Below are 19,641 nucleotides of genomic sequence, written 5' to 3' on the forward strand. Positions count from 1 at the left end.
AATCTCTTGCTAATTCTCTTGCTTTATATAAATAAACACGATAAAACATAACTGTTTAGGACAGGCGATGATACGGTTTACTATTTTAGCTCGCTGACAACGGGGTCCTTAGCTTAGCAACGTTTTTGGCGTCATAGCAACGAATCGCCCACCTAGTAGAGGTCATGTCCATAAACTGATCGCCAAATGGCTCCTTAAGGCAGTGTTTCTTTTTGTTTGTGGCTAGGAACCTTTTAACTGCAATTATCTTATAAACATCCAACGGTTTATACATCAATACAATTGTTTAAATATGTAACAGAATGCCATATATTCTGTATTCATATTTAATACTCATAATGTCTATTGTATCACATCTGCATTGTCTTATATACACAGGCTCCCCGTGACCCGAGGTAGTTCGGATAAAGCGGTAGAAAATGAGTGAGTGAGTGAGTATAGTGTTATTTATGTCTGTACTTTTGAGAGTCACAAACAGCTGGAACCAAATTCTTTGTGTGTGTCAACACATTTGGCCAATAAACCTGATTCTGATTCTGAGTCTGATGCTATCCACAACATTCTAGTTAGTTGTCTAGCTAATATAAGGCTTGACTTTTTTGACATTTTGATTAAACACATTCAAATCAAGTGACTTAGTTAATTGTGGCACTACAGTAATATAAATACATAAAGACAATCTCAGTATTTTTGGGTCCTTGACCCCTCTCTGACAGCGAGAGTTTTAAAAACATACAATGCACAATATAAATAAATAAAAAGACAACCTAATAAAAATAGGACTGATCGTAAGTCCGGCAAACAGAACATGCAAATATGTCTGGTACTGAGAAAACAATTGCCTACAAATCACATGCATCATTTGTGACTAAACAAAAGTCTTTTATTTTCCTCTGATAGTTTTCTTGACACAAGAACATAAGACAAACAATATGAACTGCAAAACCTATCTCTGTTTCTACTTCTTTAACTACCTGTGACCAGTCCTATGAAGTCCCTAATAATGCGGGGATGCACAACAGTACTAGAACATATGCAGATAATTTTTGTTTTTACCCTCACATCACCACTTTACTATTATTGCTTGACAAATATGTATTGACAGAAATAATATAAAAATAATTATATAATAATTAACCCAAGTTTCAGGTGTTCCTGTCTGTCCAAGGAAGGAGAAAATGCAATGTTTGGATAGACAAAGTGTAGTTTTACAGCAGTTGCAAAGCCTGTGTAATTTGATCTATTATCGTCTAAAATGTAAAATTGAAATAAATCTAAAATGTCAGCATTAGCATATATTAGAAAATATCTCCAGCAAAGGCTCTTAACCTTCATATTGGTGTAAAATGTCTAGTCTGAAACATGTTTAATATATCAGTACCATTCTTAAAAGAAACAGACTAATGAAAGATTGTTGATTACTAAATCCTCCCACAAATTATTTGCTAGAGCTAATCATAATAACTGTCAATGAATCCAAAAGGAACCTGTATTCATTTGAGGTCATGTTAAAATCAATTTCCTAATCTCTACAAAGAAAAAAACAAAACAACAACAACAAGATTGAAGCTTTTTCACAGCTATAGACCTCATTAAATATAGGCTTTTATGCAAACTTCAGCTGAAAATCCACCAGTTCTTGGGTGCCATATTTCAGGTTATAACTTCTTCATAAGTTCAGTTCTACATCCGCTTAAAGGCTTCAGTGCCTTTTTAAAAAGCCCGCCTTGTCTCATAGGACATCCACGAGCTGCTTCCATCATCTTTGGCCCAGGCTTGAGCAGTAGTGTCACTGAGAGATGCTACACCACTACCAGCCTCGTCTGAAGACACGGACGCCATCTTCACCACGGTCAGATCGCCCGGATTAGTCATGTATGGAGGGCAGGAGTAGCTGGAGGCTGAGCTGTAGCTGGCTGCTGGGTAATGGACATCTTCCAGCGTTTGCAGAGTGTAAGGCTGGGAGCTTGAGGGGACAGATCCACTGCTGCGGCTCGTCGAAAGCCGATATGGAGAGGAACTGCCCGAATCAGCACCCAGAGACGGAGAATCTGCCACCGGGGCTGTGCCTTCAGGGCAAAGAACCTCCGGCTGACTGACGTGATCTTCTGAAGGCTGCTCCCATGGATCTCTCTGTGGAAGATTAAGGGGGAAAAACATATCACAAAGGAAGCATGAGGTTATGCTTGGGAAAGAACATATGAGAATGTGTTACACAATATTTCTCTTGGACTATAAGACGATTATGTTTCTTTACTTTTAACCCCTTAAACTTCCACCATAAGTTGAATCCACTTTTGTAACTACAGACCTCTTACATTTTATGATGGAAAAACTAAATAAGAAGCTGAGATTGAGACTAAAGGCCAAAAAACATAATAAATCAGTGATTCTCCTGCTTAGATTTTAATGTTAACTGTTGTTAATGTACCAGTTTTATTTTGGGGCAAAAATCTCTGCTTTTCTAAAACTGACAGACACAAAGTCACTGAAAATAATATATAAATCTACATCCATTAATCAACCAACTATAAATAGATGAAAATGGCTCCAAATGATGAGAAATGTCAAGTGGGTTATTAATTAGGAATTAAAAGATCAATCTAGTTATTGTTTCGAATGTTGTAACATCTCATGTCAGAATTCCAATAATTTTTTTGTTAAATTTGCCAAAAACCTTTGCAACTTTTGTGTTGCGAATGTTTTCTGTAAGTGCAACCTTGGCAGTGAATGTTGTCAGACTGTAAACAAGCAGAACCAGAAAAAGATCTGATTCTATATGTTGAAGGCAGAGTAAAAGCAGGTAGAAATGTTTAGCCGATTTACCCAATAGCAGTCATAATGCGTGACAACCTGCACAAAGCTAAATGAACTTTAGAGTAGCTTAGTAAAGTAGCTAAATATAGAAAAGATATTAGTTTAAATTAATATAATACTTTAAAGGAGAGCTTTATACATAAACATTTCTAGAGAGAATATTCCATAACTGACAAGTATCTATTCAAAAACTAAAAAACTGCACTACAAATAGTTCCAAAAAGCTCTAATAATCATTTTCTGGGTACAATGTAAGGCTTTGACATTATTTGTATATGTATATGTTCAAATGAAGCACAGTGCTGACTCTTTAATAATTATGGCACCCTGCCTGAATGATGGTATGTCATTGTGTGCATTTCCATAGAATTTCTAACAGCTGACCATCCATGCCATCGTTGTGTAATTATAATAATTCTGACATAAAAAAACACTAATCAGGGATAATACGTTTTTATTATACTAAGGGTATAATAACAGTAGGTTTATATATCAGTTAACACAGCCTGTGATACCTCTCTTTAGCACACGTTTTTGCTTTTAATGTGACTGGAACTTTAATGAACAGCTCAATACCAGGAGCAGATGTGATGATGTCTCGCCGGACAGAGGCAGCAGTGTAGACAGTGCAGACGGGGAAAACAGTGACCCTCCGCCAGCTGTGTAAGCAGTCGCACTCCTGTAATCTCCGAACGAATCTGGCTGGTAGTAGCTGTCAATGAAAGAGGGGTAGCTGGACGAGTGCTCGTAAGAGAAGGCCTTGGTGCCCAGAGCAGAAGAGTATGAGTCTGAGGGGTACTGCTTCATTGGGTGGCACAGCTCGGAATCAGGAAGGAAAGGCCTGCGCATGCTGTAGTATCCAGGAAGCATGTGAGCACCTACAGGAGGAAGCAGGAAGTCTAAGTTACTGGACTGAATGTCAGTGAATTAGCTCGGTCATCACTTCCAGCCGTCAGGTAGTAGACATGTTTAATTAGGCAGTGGTGTGTAGGAACTTTATCAGGTGATGAAGGACAAGATGAACTCACCTGGCATTTGTACAAAAGAAGGCTGGGAGGAACTGGCTGCAGCCTGAAAAACCACACATATTTATAGATATAATTATAATTGCTTGAGGGCAGCGCGTTAGTCACGAAAAATACAGAAACCTATTAAACCGCATTTCTGATAATGTGTATAAACTCAAAAAATACAGTGATGTGCTTTACACAATAAAAGTGTTGTGAAACTTTACAAAACGTTGGTGGATGAGTTTTTTGGTGGGGCATTAGTATGAAATCCCTGGCGTGCCACTCTGCTTTCACAAAGCCAGTGCGAACACAGAGTCGAAGACAGGAAGGCTCTAGTACACAAGCTGATTCTGTTGAAAGCCAGGCAAATTTTGTGGTAGGATATTTGAATGTGATTTGCCAGTGTCACAATAGCACCACCCCGTGCGTGTGTGTCTGTGCGTGTGTGTGTGTGTGTATGTGTGTGCACGGTTGCCTCCGGTGTTGTGTGCTCCTTGAGGGTCTAAAGAAATGATCAGATGACTGGGAGCATGTCCCAATAGATAATACTTAGGGAGGTGGGGGTGGGGGGTTGTATTGTTGATATATGTGTTAAGAGGTAAATAGTTATACTTTATGCTAACTTTTCTGAAACATAGTAACGATGGAGAGTATTAATTCACACTTCTGAAAAGACTGAGACATGTACTTTATGTTTAAATGATGTAGTAATATATGAAATGAAACTAAATACTTAAGAAGATCACTACCGGTCCTGACTTTGGCAGGACTGTGTGCTAGTGCCATGCACTTGCCCCTGTGAAATTTGCATGAAGCTCGATTTGGGCCATTAGTACAAAGTAAGGAGGGGGAAGGGAGTGGAAAAGGGGTGTCTGTGTACACGCAGCAGCAAGCCTAGCACAAGGAATGATCTGTTCTGTTTGTCTTTGGTTGAGGTTAAGGTCTCGGCAGTGACCTAATGCTACATTTAACCGTCTGTCTGCAACAATGCACTACTTATCTGGACCCTTTCAGGAAGACTTGTGCTTGTGCGGGCAGGTGCATCTGATACCGATCTCTCAGCCGTGACAAGAGACATCCAACACATCCATCACATGCTCACATTATATTATAGATGATACTCTACATATTCCCAAAGTTTTAGGTTTTATATACAGAATCAAACATTTTACTTTACTAGACATTTTTGTATGGGATCCATACTACGTATTACTCTATATGTCAGGATTACGTGATTGTATACATCAGTAATGTAAAAACACTGCATATAAATAAGCATGTATAAACGTATAAAAGGTCTCTGCTAGGAATAGAAAATAATGAAAACTTACGCTGAATCGTGGTACATTTGTTTGCCTTGATCGTTTCTCAGCTAGCAGGTCTTTGACTGTGTGCTTGACCCTCACACCTTGGTACACTCTCTTTGAATACTCTGTTGAACACAAAACATCTATTTAGTACTTTTATTATTTGCGACACCCATTAAAATGATTAATGATTAACTGGTTATTACGAGAGTAAATAAACAGTAAAGTCATTTAGAAGATCAACATTGTTTAGGCTGAGACCAGAACTGTGTTTTTTCCCGCAATTATATTGTTGTTCTTTGGCACTAACACACAAGGTGTGGTGAAGGCTTAACAGGTTATTATTACTTTTGTTCACCCTGAAGCTTTCATATGATCTGCGTTTAACGAAACATTTAATAGTGTTCAGTATCAACAAGATCAGTTTTCTTTCTAGTCTTAGAATGAAAAGATATATCTTTCTAACCGTAAAATGATATTTTTTTATACAGATAGCAATGATATTTAGATGTTATGTATGTTAGCAACACAAAGGTCAGAACACTATGCTATAACAGATTAAATGACCAGGTTAATATTTTTTTAAGAAAAAAAATACTTTTCAGGACTTTTCAGCCTAACCAATTCATGACAAATGCTACTTCCTTCTTCCCAGTTAATGCCTGATGAAAAAGGGGAATCTGACTGAAACGGCAAAGTCAAACTTTTTACAGTTTAACATTTTATGATGTGATCTTATATGTTTGCGCTTGTTTTAGAGAAACCACTCGCTAGTCTCGCACAATGTTCCATGGAATCATGATAATATGTAACATTCTTTCCTGGTTGTGGTAACAGTGAGTCAGGTAACAGAAATAACTAGCTGGATACAACACTGGGAATGCAACATGAAAAATCTATTATCAGGATGTAATTATATATGCACACACACGGACAAGCACACGCATGCACACACACACACACACACACACACACACACACACACACACACACACACACACACACACACACACACACACACACACACACAGTGAAACTTTGGGATTATTGGATATGCCATATGATAGCAGTGGACAATACACACGACTTCAAATAAGCGTAGCTTGGTTCTGTAAGGTAAAATAACAAAAAAACTTTTTTATATTTATATGCAGAGATGTATAAACACAAACAATACAAGCTTTGACACATTACACTCTCTTATCGCATTTGGGTTTGGTAACACGGCTAAAATGATCATGGAAGAGATCCCACAAGACTTCATAAAATTAATAAGCCTACCTTAGAACAATTAACATAATCAGCTATTTAATTTAAAGAAAAATATATATGTATATGTATATGTAACCTAAATGTTTCTATAACCACAAATATATGGTTTCATGGGAAGAGCTAGCCCTTATTTCATAAGTGTGACTATAAGCAAAAAGAGAATGATGACACATATTGCCAAACATCTGTTCTCCAAACCCCTTACTGTGGGGAACTTGAGTCACAAACATATATTTGTTGTCCAGTTACCAAAGATTTTGAAGTTTTTAAGACTACTTCTAATAAATAATTCCTTCTAGATAAGGATATGTTTTATATGATTTAATATTTGATGTCAGAATATATTGGCTTAATAGATTCTAGAGTGTTATTTATTCAGTAAATAACCAAATTCTAAAGGATTTACAGTTTACGTGGTTGCTAGAGCTCAATCGTGCAATCGTGACGTAAAGCAACGGCCAAAGCTCTGTTGTCTGTCAAGTCAAATGTAAAGGAATACATACACAGCACACATTGTCAAATATTGTTTGTGTACAAAATTTTAAACAGTTTGATATATATGAACATTGTAGAATCAGCTTTTATGCATATTTGATTCTTTGACGCATGTTTGTGTGTGAGTTTATGTGTGTGTGTGTGTGTGTGTGTGTGTGTGTGTGTGTGTGTGTGTGTGTGTGTGTGTGTGTGTTTGTGTAAGGAAGCACTGAGAAGTCTTTGAAAAACCATGGCCTTAGACTGCTAGGAAGCTATGAAATATAATTAAGGCCCTTAAAATATTATTTCCTATTTCAGTTGTTTCTTGTTCACTGATATATTGCGTTATTCATTTTGAAACCTAAATCAACTAGGAATACAGTTGTTAAATCCTATATAGGGATTTGTGTAAATTTGTAGGACACAATTGTCACACTGAATGCCATCATTTATTTTCTTACTACATTACGAACCCCATAAACAACATTTAAATGTTTTAAATGCTCACAAAACATACTTAAAATAGTCAAAATTCATACAAAAATAGTCATAAAAAATAGTCTAAAACTATATATATATAAAAGTCCAAAGTTTTAAAGAAGAAAAGTGAACCCTTGGGCTTTTGCCCCTGTGACAAGGAAAGCTTCAGTTTAGTACTATTTGTTTTTTTGCAATAAATATTATAGCTTGTTCAGTCGAGCAAAATCTGTTATATAATGTCTCTGCTTTACAGAATACATCTCTGATTATAATACTATACACAGAACGTGTTATTACATGAACATAGGAAAGAAGATAAAGTGAATAAAGTGAGTTCTCACCTGTCTCCATCATGACTTGTGGCTTATGGGCTACAGTGTGCTTGCAGGAGGTCACTTTGGCTTTCTAGTCCAGCAGCAGTGATACAGTGAGCCATTTAAAAGCCATATGCAGACATGCTCATAGAGGCCCAGGTGAGCGCGCCCATACATTTATACCTCCCTCCTGGTGGCCCTGCTCATGCCTTCATGATTTGTGTACATGCAAATAATTGGCTGCAGGACGTTTCTCGGTTATTTGCATCCCAGGCTAACATGCTAGATTAGGAGAGGACGAATCGTGTGCTGAAGCAAAATGGAAAAATGGGACACACGTGTTGGGCTGATAAGGAACATGAGAGTCGAGGTTAATTTTCAGCATTTATAACAGTAATTTATAAACAGATGTAAGACAGTCTCCGTGAAAACGCCCCATGATAACACACACGACCTGGGATTTTCCTCTTGTGAACAACGGCACATTTCTCCTGTCAAACTACGCAATGTAGCTGCTGCTGTCTCGTACACGGGTTGCCAGATTGGACACCCATTTCTACGGGAGATCAAATCTATTACGCAGGCGTTAAAGACATCGGATTTGGTTGCTGGATAGAGTGGGATTATAATTTAGCTACATATAATTTTATTTTTGTTAAATATTTTTCAGGATATCTCCATTGTTTCTTTTTAATGATCTAAAATAATTTACAATTATATTTATATTTATCCGTCATGTTCTTTCTAGTTTCCATCTGCACACACACACACACACACACACACACATACACACACACACACACACACACACACACACACACACACGCACGGACACACACACACACACACACACACACACACACACACACACACACACACACACACACACACACACACACACACAATAATAATAATAATAATAATAATAATAATTAATAGGCAACTCTAATAAACTCTACATGTCAGTTTCCTTCAGTGGGTCACTTCGATACTAATTGCCTTGCTCCCCCTTTTCCTGTTGCTTTTGATATATATGATTATTTGTTTGTTGTTTGTTTGGACATATTATTTAAATCAACTTAAGTAGGCTCATCACATTCATTTGCACACATAGTGGACTGAACTATTTTTTATATGGGAATACTTCAAGGGATTCAAGGGAATACCTTTAATCTAATCTAATCTAATCTAATCTAGTTAGGTAATTTAGACTCTCTAATGAGAGTTAGCATAAATGTCAATTTTTGCTAAAACTCATTTTTAAGTAGCTAGCTTATATTAACTTGTTAGGTATACAACAAATCTTTCATAACCATACAGAATACTAGAGTTTTTGGGCCCCCTATGGACTGTGGGCCCTTAGAATTGTGAGTACCTTTCATCCCACTATCCCTGCTGGCAACCCAGAGCCTTTGTGCTTTGTATAGGCCAAAGTCCACTCTGTTCACAGAACTCTTCTACAATGAAACAAAATTTTATCCTGTCAACTTGGATATGTCGACTTTACATTACAGTCTGAAAACATTAGGTGTTAAAATGGGAGGCGGGGAGAGAGAGAGAGAGAGAGAGAGAGAGAGAGAGAGAGAGAGAGAGAGAGAGAGAGAGAGAGAGAGAGAGAGAGAGAGAGAGAGAGAGAGAGAGAGAGAGATTGTTTTTGTGGATACTTTATTACAAAACACAATAATGATAATGGGTAGGACACACTTTGTTTTCTAAACAGCTTCAATTCTTTCTGCCATGGATTCCAAAAGGTGTTTGGAAAAAATCCTTTTGAGTTTCTGGTCCATGTTGACACCACTGCATCACACATCATTGTATATTTGTCAGATGAACTCTCATGCCGCAAATTTCCAGGGCTACCACAGTCCAAAGGTACTTTCTTGGAATCAGATCTGGTGAGTGAGAAAAATATGGCACTGAGAAATTAACTCAGTGCCATATTCATGGAACCAATGACTTGTGCTTTGTGATGCAGTGGATTATCATGCTGGAAGTGTCCATTGCAATATTGTTTTATTATATATTTTATTTGATTATATATCATATTATTATATACATGCACATCACACACACACACACACACACACACACACACACACACACACACACACACACACATATAGTTAATGAGTATTAAATACAGATAAACACACAGATCTTGACTGAGTTATTCATTCAGAAATAGTTTCAGTTTCTTGATTCTTAATCCGAATGTGAAAAGAGCAATTTTTTATGTTTGACTGCATTGTACTAAACCGAAAGCAAACGCGTCGAGTACAAAACAAAACAAAGAAGAAGTGACTTTGAGTGGCAAAGTGATCAAAATTGACATGGACAACCATCCATTGCGCACGACCTGGAACGACGACTGCTATGACTCCGCATGGGTGCCTCCAAACAGTAATATCTCTGTAATCAAATCTGGCCGAGAGGAGGACTGTGTTTGGGACCCGGACCGCATCACTGTGATCGACGTGGCGTGTTCCGCGTGTGAGAGCGAACGGCGCAAGCTGCGTGATCTCATCCGCACACACACGCGCAGCAACGAGTGTCCATTATGCCGCCAGAGCGCACCGACATTACCACACGAGTTGCATGATTGCTGGGAATGCGGGGGGAAGAATTTGTCCGTTTGAGAGAGAGCATGTGTGTACGACACAAGGGAACAGCCAGTGATAGGATATTTCCCAACATCCAGTCCTGGAGGGCCAGCATGTGGTGTGTTGAGCTAATGGCCCCCAGGATTTGTAAACTGCATTTTGGCTACTATGACTTGTGGCTTAGGGGATACCTCCAAGATTATATATTTGTGTCTTTTTTATTAATCAGAAAGGTGCATGGAAATATTTAAAAAAAAGTCAGGTAACATTAAAAGTAATTAATACACTGTAATCCCTTTAAAGGTCAGTCACTGTGACCTGTGCAATTTATGCAATTAAGTGCAACTTATCTCAATGCCTCAACTAATAAAAATATAAAGGGTATTTCTATGAGGCACCATATATATATGGTGCCTCATAGATGCGATGGCTTTACATCTTTAAAAGTTTCTGTTATTTGTCTCAAATCTGTGTTTTCTTTAGTTTGTGATAATTGATGGGATTCTTAAACTAACCTTTTGACCTATAGCCTACGGACGTAACCAAATAGGAATACATCAAGAAGGCTTGCCATCGGGGTTCAAAAAGCATATGGTTGCAACTAGAGCTGTGCATGTTTTGCTTTCATACCTTCTACAGTAAGGTCCTGGTAAAAAAAAAAAAAAAAAACCTGTCCAGAAATTCACAAATCAAATGTGATTTTATTTACTATAAAGTATCTATTCCATAGTTTACACTCATGCAGTGTCCACAGACCAAGAAGATTGTATTTACTTAATCAGAAAAATAGTAAGGTATGAAAAATTATAAGATTATCAAGTCTACTTTAAAAAACAGTTTACAATTGTATAAACGACTGATTTTGTTTTTGAAAGAAATCATGTTTTTATACATAGTTCCCTTATTTAGGCTTAATCAGACACAGAAAGTTCCACAGGCCATCTGGTTGAGACCAGTGCTAGACTGGTTTGAAAAAGCTGAGCATCTGTTCGGAGTTGAATAAAAGTGTGTTATTCAACATACCATAAGTTTGTATTTCCAAGGGCATAATAATAGAGATTACATAAAAAAAAATCCAGTCTAGACAACTTCCAATTCTGGCTGAAATCTAAAAATGGATCAAGATATTTAATTGTAGCAATGGCTACCATAGCCTAAGTTATGCATTATGTGTATTTGTATGGGAATACCCTGATCACTGACTTGACCTGTTTATTCCTGTAACATGTAAATTAAATTCATGACTAAAGGTTTCTTGAAATTTTGTGCAGTACAGGATGATGAGCTTCATTGACAGCTGGTGATATAAAAACAAAACACCATGGGCTATTATTTAATAAGCATAATCCAGTATTGGTTCTAAATTACATTTAGTGTACAGATAGCCGCATCTGTAGTTGAAGTTGATTACTTGGTGTGCCAGACTTCTTTTTTGAAGATAATCGGCTCATTTTCATTAACAGGGTTAGCAGAAAATAAAATTCCAGTTACTCGATGAATACATCTATATCAGTTATTTTATAATGCATTATAATTGTGTGATTAATAGATACAATCGGAGAGATTATCTCTCCTAAATATTATAATTAAGCTCAAAATATGTCTGTAGTTGAGTTGTAGTTATGTTTATTTGAAATAAACATAACAGTCTTTTCACACTGAATGATTAGTTTACAGTAAGCATAATATACTAACCATCAGTATCTTGTAACTAGCTAGCTATTAGGTAACTATTATCTAATTCTATTATACTTGATGTTAAAATAATTGTTGCATTTCTGTCAGCAAATACAAAGGGAATAATTTGCTAATCGAATCATTAGTATGTTTGTCTCAATTCTCAATATGTGAGGATCTGAAGACTAGATGTGATAGATGAGGCTTCATGTCCTTTTTTGAATGTGTGTCTTGCCGAAATTTTCACTGGGCAATAATCAACTTTTTTCAGTGCCTTCGTTCTGCGCTATTGTCAGGTATCTGCTCTGGATGCTGACAGCTCTACTTAGAGAATGAAAAAAAAAGGCTTGACTGTGCGATCCACAGTACTTGTAGGTAAGTCAGTGTGTCATGCTAGTATTGCACCTTGGTTTCCAACAGAGTGGTAGGTGCAGTAAATTATGTTGGCACTGAACCCTGAGCTGAAGCTGTAGGCGAGCTGACAGAAGTCAAAAGTTTGCCGAAAGAGTATTGGAATTTTGTGAGTGCCATACAGAGCTTTAACCAAGACAAGAGGCTTTAGAAAGTTACATTTGTTATTAATGTTGTATGTTCAGCAAAGATCACAATTTCAGGCTCCAGTTTCACTCCAATTTCATTCTGCTCCAATTTCACAACAGAATTGTACAACAGATTTCATCTTCCTCACTCTGCTTTAGGCATTTCTACAACCTATCTGTGTTATGTCAGGGCATTAGTGGATGTGCTGTTGTGTGTTCTGGTACAACGCAATAAAATAACTTCATGCATTTGTGAATTCATTCCAGGTTTTCCAGTGTAATTGCCTCAACACTTCAGAGTTAATGCTTCAGTGAGGCGGCCAGAGTGTTTTGTGAAGAGGAATGTTTTGCTAGAAGTGTTCATACTAGAATACTTTCATACTTCAAATACACTGTGATATAAAAGTACTCTTAACTTTTGTAATGTTTGAATGCCTTTATTAAATGTGATTTAAATATAATAATGTGTGAAATTCTTCTTCCGCTTAATGTGCCAATAAAACAACCTGAAATGAGTAAAAATCATGTTTAATAATTACAGATTACCTGAATATTATAGATCTGGTTTATTGTAAGTGTATAATCAGACATATAATAAGATGCCAGATGACTATATGACTATATTCAAGAAGGTTCATGAACTGATGTGCAATAAATTAGAATATGAAAAGTTCTACATTCCAGCAAACATATTAAGAAATGTGTGCAGTGTGTTGAGAATTAAGCCTTGAACTCATGCAGTACAGTATATTAACCACATGAGGGCACTGTCCCTCCACCACACATACACACACGAGGCTGATCAAACAGCAGGGGATTTTGGAGTAAACACTGTTTGCTGTAGACTTCACTTTTATTTACTTTCTTTATATGTACCAAATGATTTATGTTCTTAAATACTGTAAAAAGTATACCTAAGACTGAAAATTGATGTCAAATATATATATATATATATATATATATATATATATATATATATATATATATATATATACGTATATACGTATATATATATACGTGTATATATATATACGTATATACGTATATATATATATATATATATATTTGACATCAATTTTCAGTCTTAGGTATACTTTTTACAGTATTTAAGAACATAAATCATTTGGTACATATAAAGAAAGTAAATAAAAGTGAAGTCTACAGCAAACAGTGTTTACATATATATATATATGGTATATATAAGGTATATAAGGTATATATATATATATAAGGTATATATATATACCTTAAGATGAAACATATACAATCCTCAAAGGGCTTAAGGATTGTCTTCATTTATTATAGGTTTGTTAATTTAATTTTAACAGCATGTGTAGTTCTTATAATAAATCATTAGTCCAGATGGTTGCTTTCCAGTTATTGTTTCTTTGTATAAGATCCTAGGCTGCAAAAGGGTGAATTTGTGCAGACATAGCCCTGGCAGATGTGGTCCAAAGGACCAAAGGAACTGGCTGTGAACTGAAATCATCCAGAATACTGTTCAGTTGCTATTTGGCAGGTTTATAGAGAAAACACACACACACACACACACACACACACACACACACACACACACACACACACACACACACACACACACACACACACACACACACACACACACACACACACCAAAATCTACCTCTAACCTTAATTCCAGTAACTGAAAGGAAATAATTTGGCTTTTTTCCCCATTTTTTATTTTATAGTATACAGTATATAATATTTTATAGTATTTTATAGTTGAACTATTTTATAGTTCAACCCTAATGTAAAGGTGGACATGGGCACGCTGCAAATTCATATGAAACATCAGCAATATGAAATATAGTTTCTGAAATTCACATACAATGGCTGCTTTATGTTATATTTAATATGATGTTATTTTGATCTACAGTCACGATCATGCAGTGAGCAGTGGGAGAAAGTGTGTGGAAAGTGTTTCCTACAATGGACTGGTCCTATCCAGGGTACATTCCAGGATCAAGTCTTGTTCCAGGTCGAATACAACAGTGACCAGGATAAAGAGGTTACTGAAAATGAATGAATGAACTACAACTGTTGACATGGTTTCTGGTTAATCATGCTTGAAAGGACAGTGCAGTCTTTCATATTAAAAGACTCACATCAAAGCATCGTCTGTAAAAGGAACACGTATTTCACATTTTGCAGCGACAGTGTAGAAGTTATCTATTTGTTTGCCATTTCACCAAAGTTCCTGAAACAACTGAAAGGAGGGCCTATCACATGTGCATGATTTAAGTAGTAGTGGAATGCAATTGTAAGTCAAGTGGAGAAATTGGCTCAGATGACCAAAGGCCTCCGCTACAGCCGGCCAACAAGATAATCAGCTGCCTCGTATCTGGATTCAACAGTTTGCGTCATTTGTCAGAACCAGACACACGTTAGCTTTCACAGGGCATTCAAGAAACTTTTATAAAGAGATTAAAGTGTGCCATGATGATAACTCGGTATATAAGTTTGCCAGATTTTCTTTTGGTCTGTGTAATCACTTATCTTCATTTATGAGATGACCTTGACATGACGTGTTGTGAACGATTATATTGCTGCGTTAGACTCTCTGGCACCCCAATAACATGCATCAGTACAGACTAAATGGTGATCTGGACTTAGAGAGCAGTTGATTCATGTCACAATTCACTATTTTTCCCAAATTTAGACATTAATAAACTCCAGGCTGTAAACATTGCTTCTTTGTATACAACATGCTTTTGGCTCCTCAGTCTAGAAGAAGCATCTAATCATTTCTTGATGATGATGAAGAATCGCAGGCCTTAAATGATCTAACCCGGAGAATATTACTACAGCTCAAAATAAAGTCTTGCTAGTAAGGGTAGTACAGTGCACCCTAAATGCACCTCTAGGTTATGATAATGGCATTTTTACAGGATGTTCTGTCTCTGTACTAATGTTGCCCACTTAAGATGCCAACATTAATATTTGTTTGCACGCACAGTGAGCAATTCTTCAGCTCTTTTGGCTTTTTTCACCAGGCTCCAGCTTTTGAATATTTCATAGTCATTTACTGAGTATGAACAGGCATAAAAAAATAAAACTCGTATGTTTTTAGGAAACTTGCTTAATTGCCAAATACTTGCAAGCAACAATGCTATAAAGATAATCTAAATGCTGTGATTTTTTATGATTTGGATTAACTAGTGCTTTTGCCAGCAGCAAACATAATTATGCATAAATATGAGAACAGTGTGTAACATAAATCTTTTTTCATTCCCTTATTTGGAGGGAGTAGCATATCTCCTGCTGTGCCTTTTTATTGCCTAGGCAAAATAAAAGTTTTGTCTCAGAAAATGCTGACAAAGATTTAATCCAGGCCTTGACAACCAGTTTTTTGATTAGCTGTCTATATTCTGTCTATAGCTGTCTGTACAAGTCTGGACAAATAAAGACATAATTAAGCCAAATTCTGGACAATTTAACTTTAAAGGTTAATTTCTATTGAATGTACTGATTCACATGACTGAATGACAAATACATGCCAAAAACCGCAAAAACATGCTTAAGCAATAAAAATGCTTAATGTTAATGTATACTTCATTTTTGTTCACTGGTTGAAAAAAACAAACAAACAACAACACAGGTTATCATCTTCTCTGACTTGAAAATATAGTCATCTGACTTGAAAATCCATATTATAACCTTTCCTCGTGTCCTTCTGATGTCCCTGATTTCTTTAATTAGTTTTTCCTTTCACACTTCCCACCTGTAACCTTGTTCAAAAATAACCCAATTAGGGGCAAAAAGGTTCCACTGACAACCCTGGTGACAAAAATGTTTACAGTCGTATGTTATGTATTATATATGCCTATCATTTAGAAATCCTGAAGGTTTAATGTTCAGTAATTTGTTAGTGTGTCTGTGGTGTTACTTTATATAAAATGACCTCTTGTTCCTTTGACATGCACAGAACAGGATGTATGTGAGCCAAAACCAGAAGGAGTGTGGCAGTCCACCATGGCTCTATTCTTAATCATGATGTTATCCCTGCTAATAATTTTAGTGGGTTTTTTTTCACCAACACTGGGCTGTTTATGTGTTTGTGGTTTAGAATGGTAATGGATTTTGAATATAGTTAGCATGGGTGTGGCTTTAAATGATCTTTAAAGGAGCCCAGCCAGCTAAAGTTGGTGTCTCGGGCTCAGAATGTTCTGGAGCTGGTTTTGGGCCTTTGACCCTTTACACTTGGGTCAGTATTTGGTTTTGGCATGTGAGGTTGTGGGCAAACCAAACCAAACCAAAGCAGGATATAGCGATACCACTTTACTTCAGTGTAATATTTCTAAGATTATGTCACCTGTACATGCTGTTCTTAACAATATTACACAAACTTTTTTTTTTTATTATAAAGTTAGAAACCTTTCAACAGGCATCAGCTGATAAGCTGTCTTAATGACGGATTTATGTTGACATCAAGCTGGCAGAACACTCATGTAAAGTGAGATAGACTTGTGGTGACATAAAGCTTATGTTATGACAGAAGCAGCTGGTATAAATGGACCAGCAGGGTTAAGCCCCCTGTCTGTCAAAGATAAAAAGACATCAGTATAATGTTTCATTTTTGGCTTCCTGCATCAGATTATTTGCTGTTAACAAATGTCTCAAGGTTGATTATTTTGAACTTTTGTGGGACCAAGTACATCAACACCACCAAGGGTCATAAGAAAGACAGATACACAGATAGAAACATGGAAAGAAACATGGAATAGAAAGGAAAAGAAACACTGGGGCTGAATTCATAATAGCCCATGCTGTAGCTTCATCAGTGACCAAAATATAATTTCATACCACACTCACTAGTGCCCCTTTTCCACCAAGGCAGTCCATGGCTCTCTAGCCAATGGAAAGGCAAACCGATTCTTAGAAGGCTCGCCAGAGGAACCAACTTCGAACCAGCACTCTGAACCAGCACCCAATCTTTCTGGTGGAAAGGGGGCATAGCTCTCTTCTTCTTTTTAGCTATTTTTTAGGCCACTACACTGACCCATCCATAACACACCATCAGTAATGATTGAGAAGGCACACATGAATTGTCATGAAGAGGTAATGGATGAGGAGGGTTAGTCATTCCTTTTTCCACCCAAAATGCCTTTAGAGGACAAACAAAATGCAGGCTCAACCACACATTGTCCGATCAAAGCACTCAAAAGGACAGATGGCATAATTGTACATTAAGTGTTTCTGGTTGAATTAAAGGATTTTTCTGTTTACAATAATAGTTATTCAGAGAAAGCACACCAAAACAGCTTCAAACAATAATTCGAAACGATTGTCTATCTGTCCTTTTTTGCTCCACATCATTTACATAATGCCATCAATGAAACCTCATGTTGTAATTCATTGCTCAAAGTTAATAGTTTCATTGCTGAAATATTGATAAATATTACATTTTAGTCTTTCATCTAATATCACCAAACAGCTGGTACTGTGTTAGAACATTTCCCAGGCTGAATGATGATAAAACACATCAACTGAGCTTGACTTTTCAAATTTAACCCCCACTTGGCATGCTATGTCGCATGACCACCATTATATGATGATATGATAATAATGATATGATAATATGATTCAAAATGACTCACTTACAGTATATACTCACCAGCCACTTTAATAGGAACAGCTGTACACTTGTGCATTTGTGCAATCAGCCAATCATGTGGCAGCAGCACAATGCTTCATTTGATGTTCAGATCAGAATTGGGAAAATCTGTGATCTCTGCAATTTTAACCACAGAATGATTGTTGGTACCAGATGGGTGGGTTTGTGTATTTCAGCAAAAACTCATTTTCAGAGAATTTCAGACACAACAAGCTCTAGCGGTGTAATAATGCGAAAAACAAAAAGACATCTTGGCTACAAGGGATTTCCACACACAGAACTATTGCTCATTCAGCGTTTTGTGTTTTGCACTAATCTGCGTAAACTCTAGAAACTTATATGTGTCAAATGATTGTATGTATTGTGATGCTGCCACATGATTGGCTCATTAAATAACGCCATAAATGAGCAGACATACAGGCGTTCTTATTAAAATGGACAGGGAGTTTATTTTGATATTCTCATTGACATAAAAATCAAATAAATAAGTTTCAACGTGAGATACTTATTTAAATTTATAATAATGTCAGTTGCCCTGAGCAGCTTATGTAGGTTTTCTGTAACCATATTAAGCAAGTAAAGTGTTACTTAAAGATGTACAACATAAAGCCCTAAACACTACAAGATTTTAAATTACACTCTTCCCTTGTAGATTAAATAAAGGTTTGCTATTTTTTGGCTCATCAGGAGAGGTGCTTTCTTCTGTGTACCTGATGACAAGAAGCAGTCAGTTTAATTTATTTTGCCTTTTGTCTATAAACTGTGGAAAATTTATTAGTTATAAAATGCACATGATTTTCAGTTTTAGTATTTGCTTTACAGAGTGGCCAGCCAAGGACAGATGTCAGTTCTGCACCAGCTGCATCTGGTAAATGCTTGAATGTCAGGCAGAGCCATGGGCCACAGTAGGGTACTTTAGAAAGGCAGGGACTCTTGGAAATTGGAAGAAGAATAAGGTGAAGAAAAAGAAGATACATTCATATATCAGATAATCTAGAATCAGGGAAAAAGACCTTGACCATTTTTTGCTTTTCATCTTTGTTCTAGCATGTCTCAGGCAGATGATATTGGCCACAAATGCAGTGATGCCCTTGGGCCAACAGGATTAAATGTTTGAGTATGAAATGTGTACCTATGTGATTAAAGGCAATCAGGGCTTTGTTGGCCCATTTCTCAATGAAGTATTAAACTGGCCTGTTAATAGGCCACTTCAGGTCAATTTGAGAGTGCTTCAGGACAGTCTGCATCTGTATGTGTGTTCCTAAACGTATATCATTGAGCATGACAGCTTGATGGAGTTGCCAATAATCTGTTTATTCCATTTGGCAAAGGATTTTAAAACATTGTCTGAATGAGTATGTGTTTGTAGCTGTCTGCTTTCCTGTTGAATCATTAGTCCCTAAACAGATATTCTTCAGAAGATCAAGTTTGAGAACATTGCAGTGGGATCTCCTGGAAGATCTTTTTTTTTGTGGGCCATTTTCTTCCATTGTTATAAGGGTTGGGGATTTCCATC

At 36.7% G+C, this 19,641-nt stretch overlaps 2 protein-coding genes and 1 long non-coding RNA gene across 4 annotated transcripts in view; 2 read left to right on the forward strand and 1 right to left on the reverse strand.

Moving 5' to 3' along the window:
* The first annotated feature begins 170 nt into the window (after positions 1-170).
* LOC113655182 lies at positions 171-2,402 on the forward strand. Its single transcript, XR_007139579.1, has 2 exons — positions 171-431; positions 1,739-2,402. It is a non-coding gene; the product is annotated as an uncharacterized LOC113655182 (long non-coding RNA).
* Positions 859-19,641, reverse strand: part of pou2af2 (POU class 2 homeobox associating factor 2) — a 69,978-nt gene continuing 51,195 nt past the window's right edge. Inside the window, exons 1-5 of one of the 2 annotated variants that reach the window (XM_027165560.2) lie at positions 7,702-8,189; positions 5,159-5,259; positions 3,846-3,888; positions 3,394-3,695; positions 859-2,133 (exon numbers count right to left, since the gene is read on the reverse strand). In XM_027165560.2, coding sequence (XP_027021361.1) covers positions 1,714-2,133; positions 3,394-3,695; positions 3,846-3,888; positions 5,159-5,259; positions 7,702-7,714 — 879 coding nt within the window. In that variant the 5' untranslated portion in view covers positions 7,715-8,189 and the 3' untranslated portion in view covers positions 859-1,713. Of the gene's footprint in view, positions 2,134-3,393; positions 3,696-3,845; positions 3,889-5,158; positions 5,260-7,701; positions 8,190-19,641 lie in introns of those variants that run through there. The other variant, XM_047809132.1, reaches the window with a different exon arrangement.
* gig2o (grass carp reovirus (GCRV)-induced gene 2o) lies at positions 9,740-10,688 on the forward strand. Its single transcript, XM_047809133.1, has one exon. It carries the CDS (start codon positions 10,005-10,007, stop codon positions 10,308-10,310), a length of 306 nt encoding a protein of 101 aa, XP_047665089.1. The 5' UTR covers positions 9,740-10,004; the 3' UTR covers positions 10,311-10,688.

Source organism: Tachysurus fulvidraco, chromosome 26 (genome assembly GCF_022655615.1).
Source record: "Tachysurus fulvidraco isolate hzauxx_2018 chromosome 26, HZAU_PFXX_2.0, whole genome shotgun sequence".
Classification (NCBI taxonomy): Eukaryota; Metazoa; Chordata; class Actinopteri; order Siluriformes; family Bagridae; genus Tachysurus; species Tachysurus fulvidraco.

Excerpts from the sequence above, each read along its gene's own strand:
- gig2o (XM_047809133.1), top strand. The coding sequence starts at position 10,005 with ATGGACAACCATCCATTGCGCACGACCTGGAACGACGACTGCTATGAC.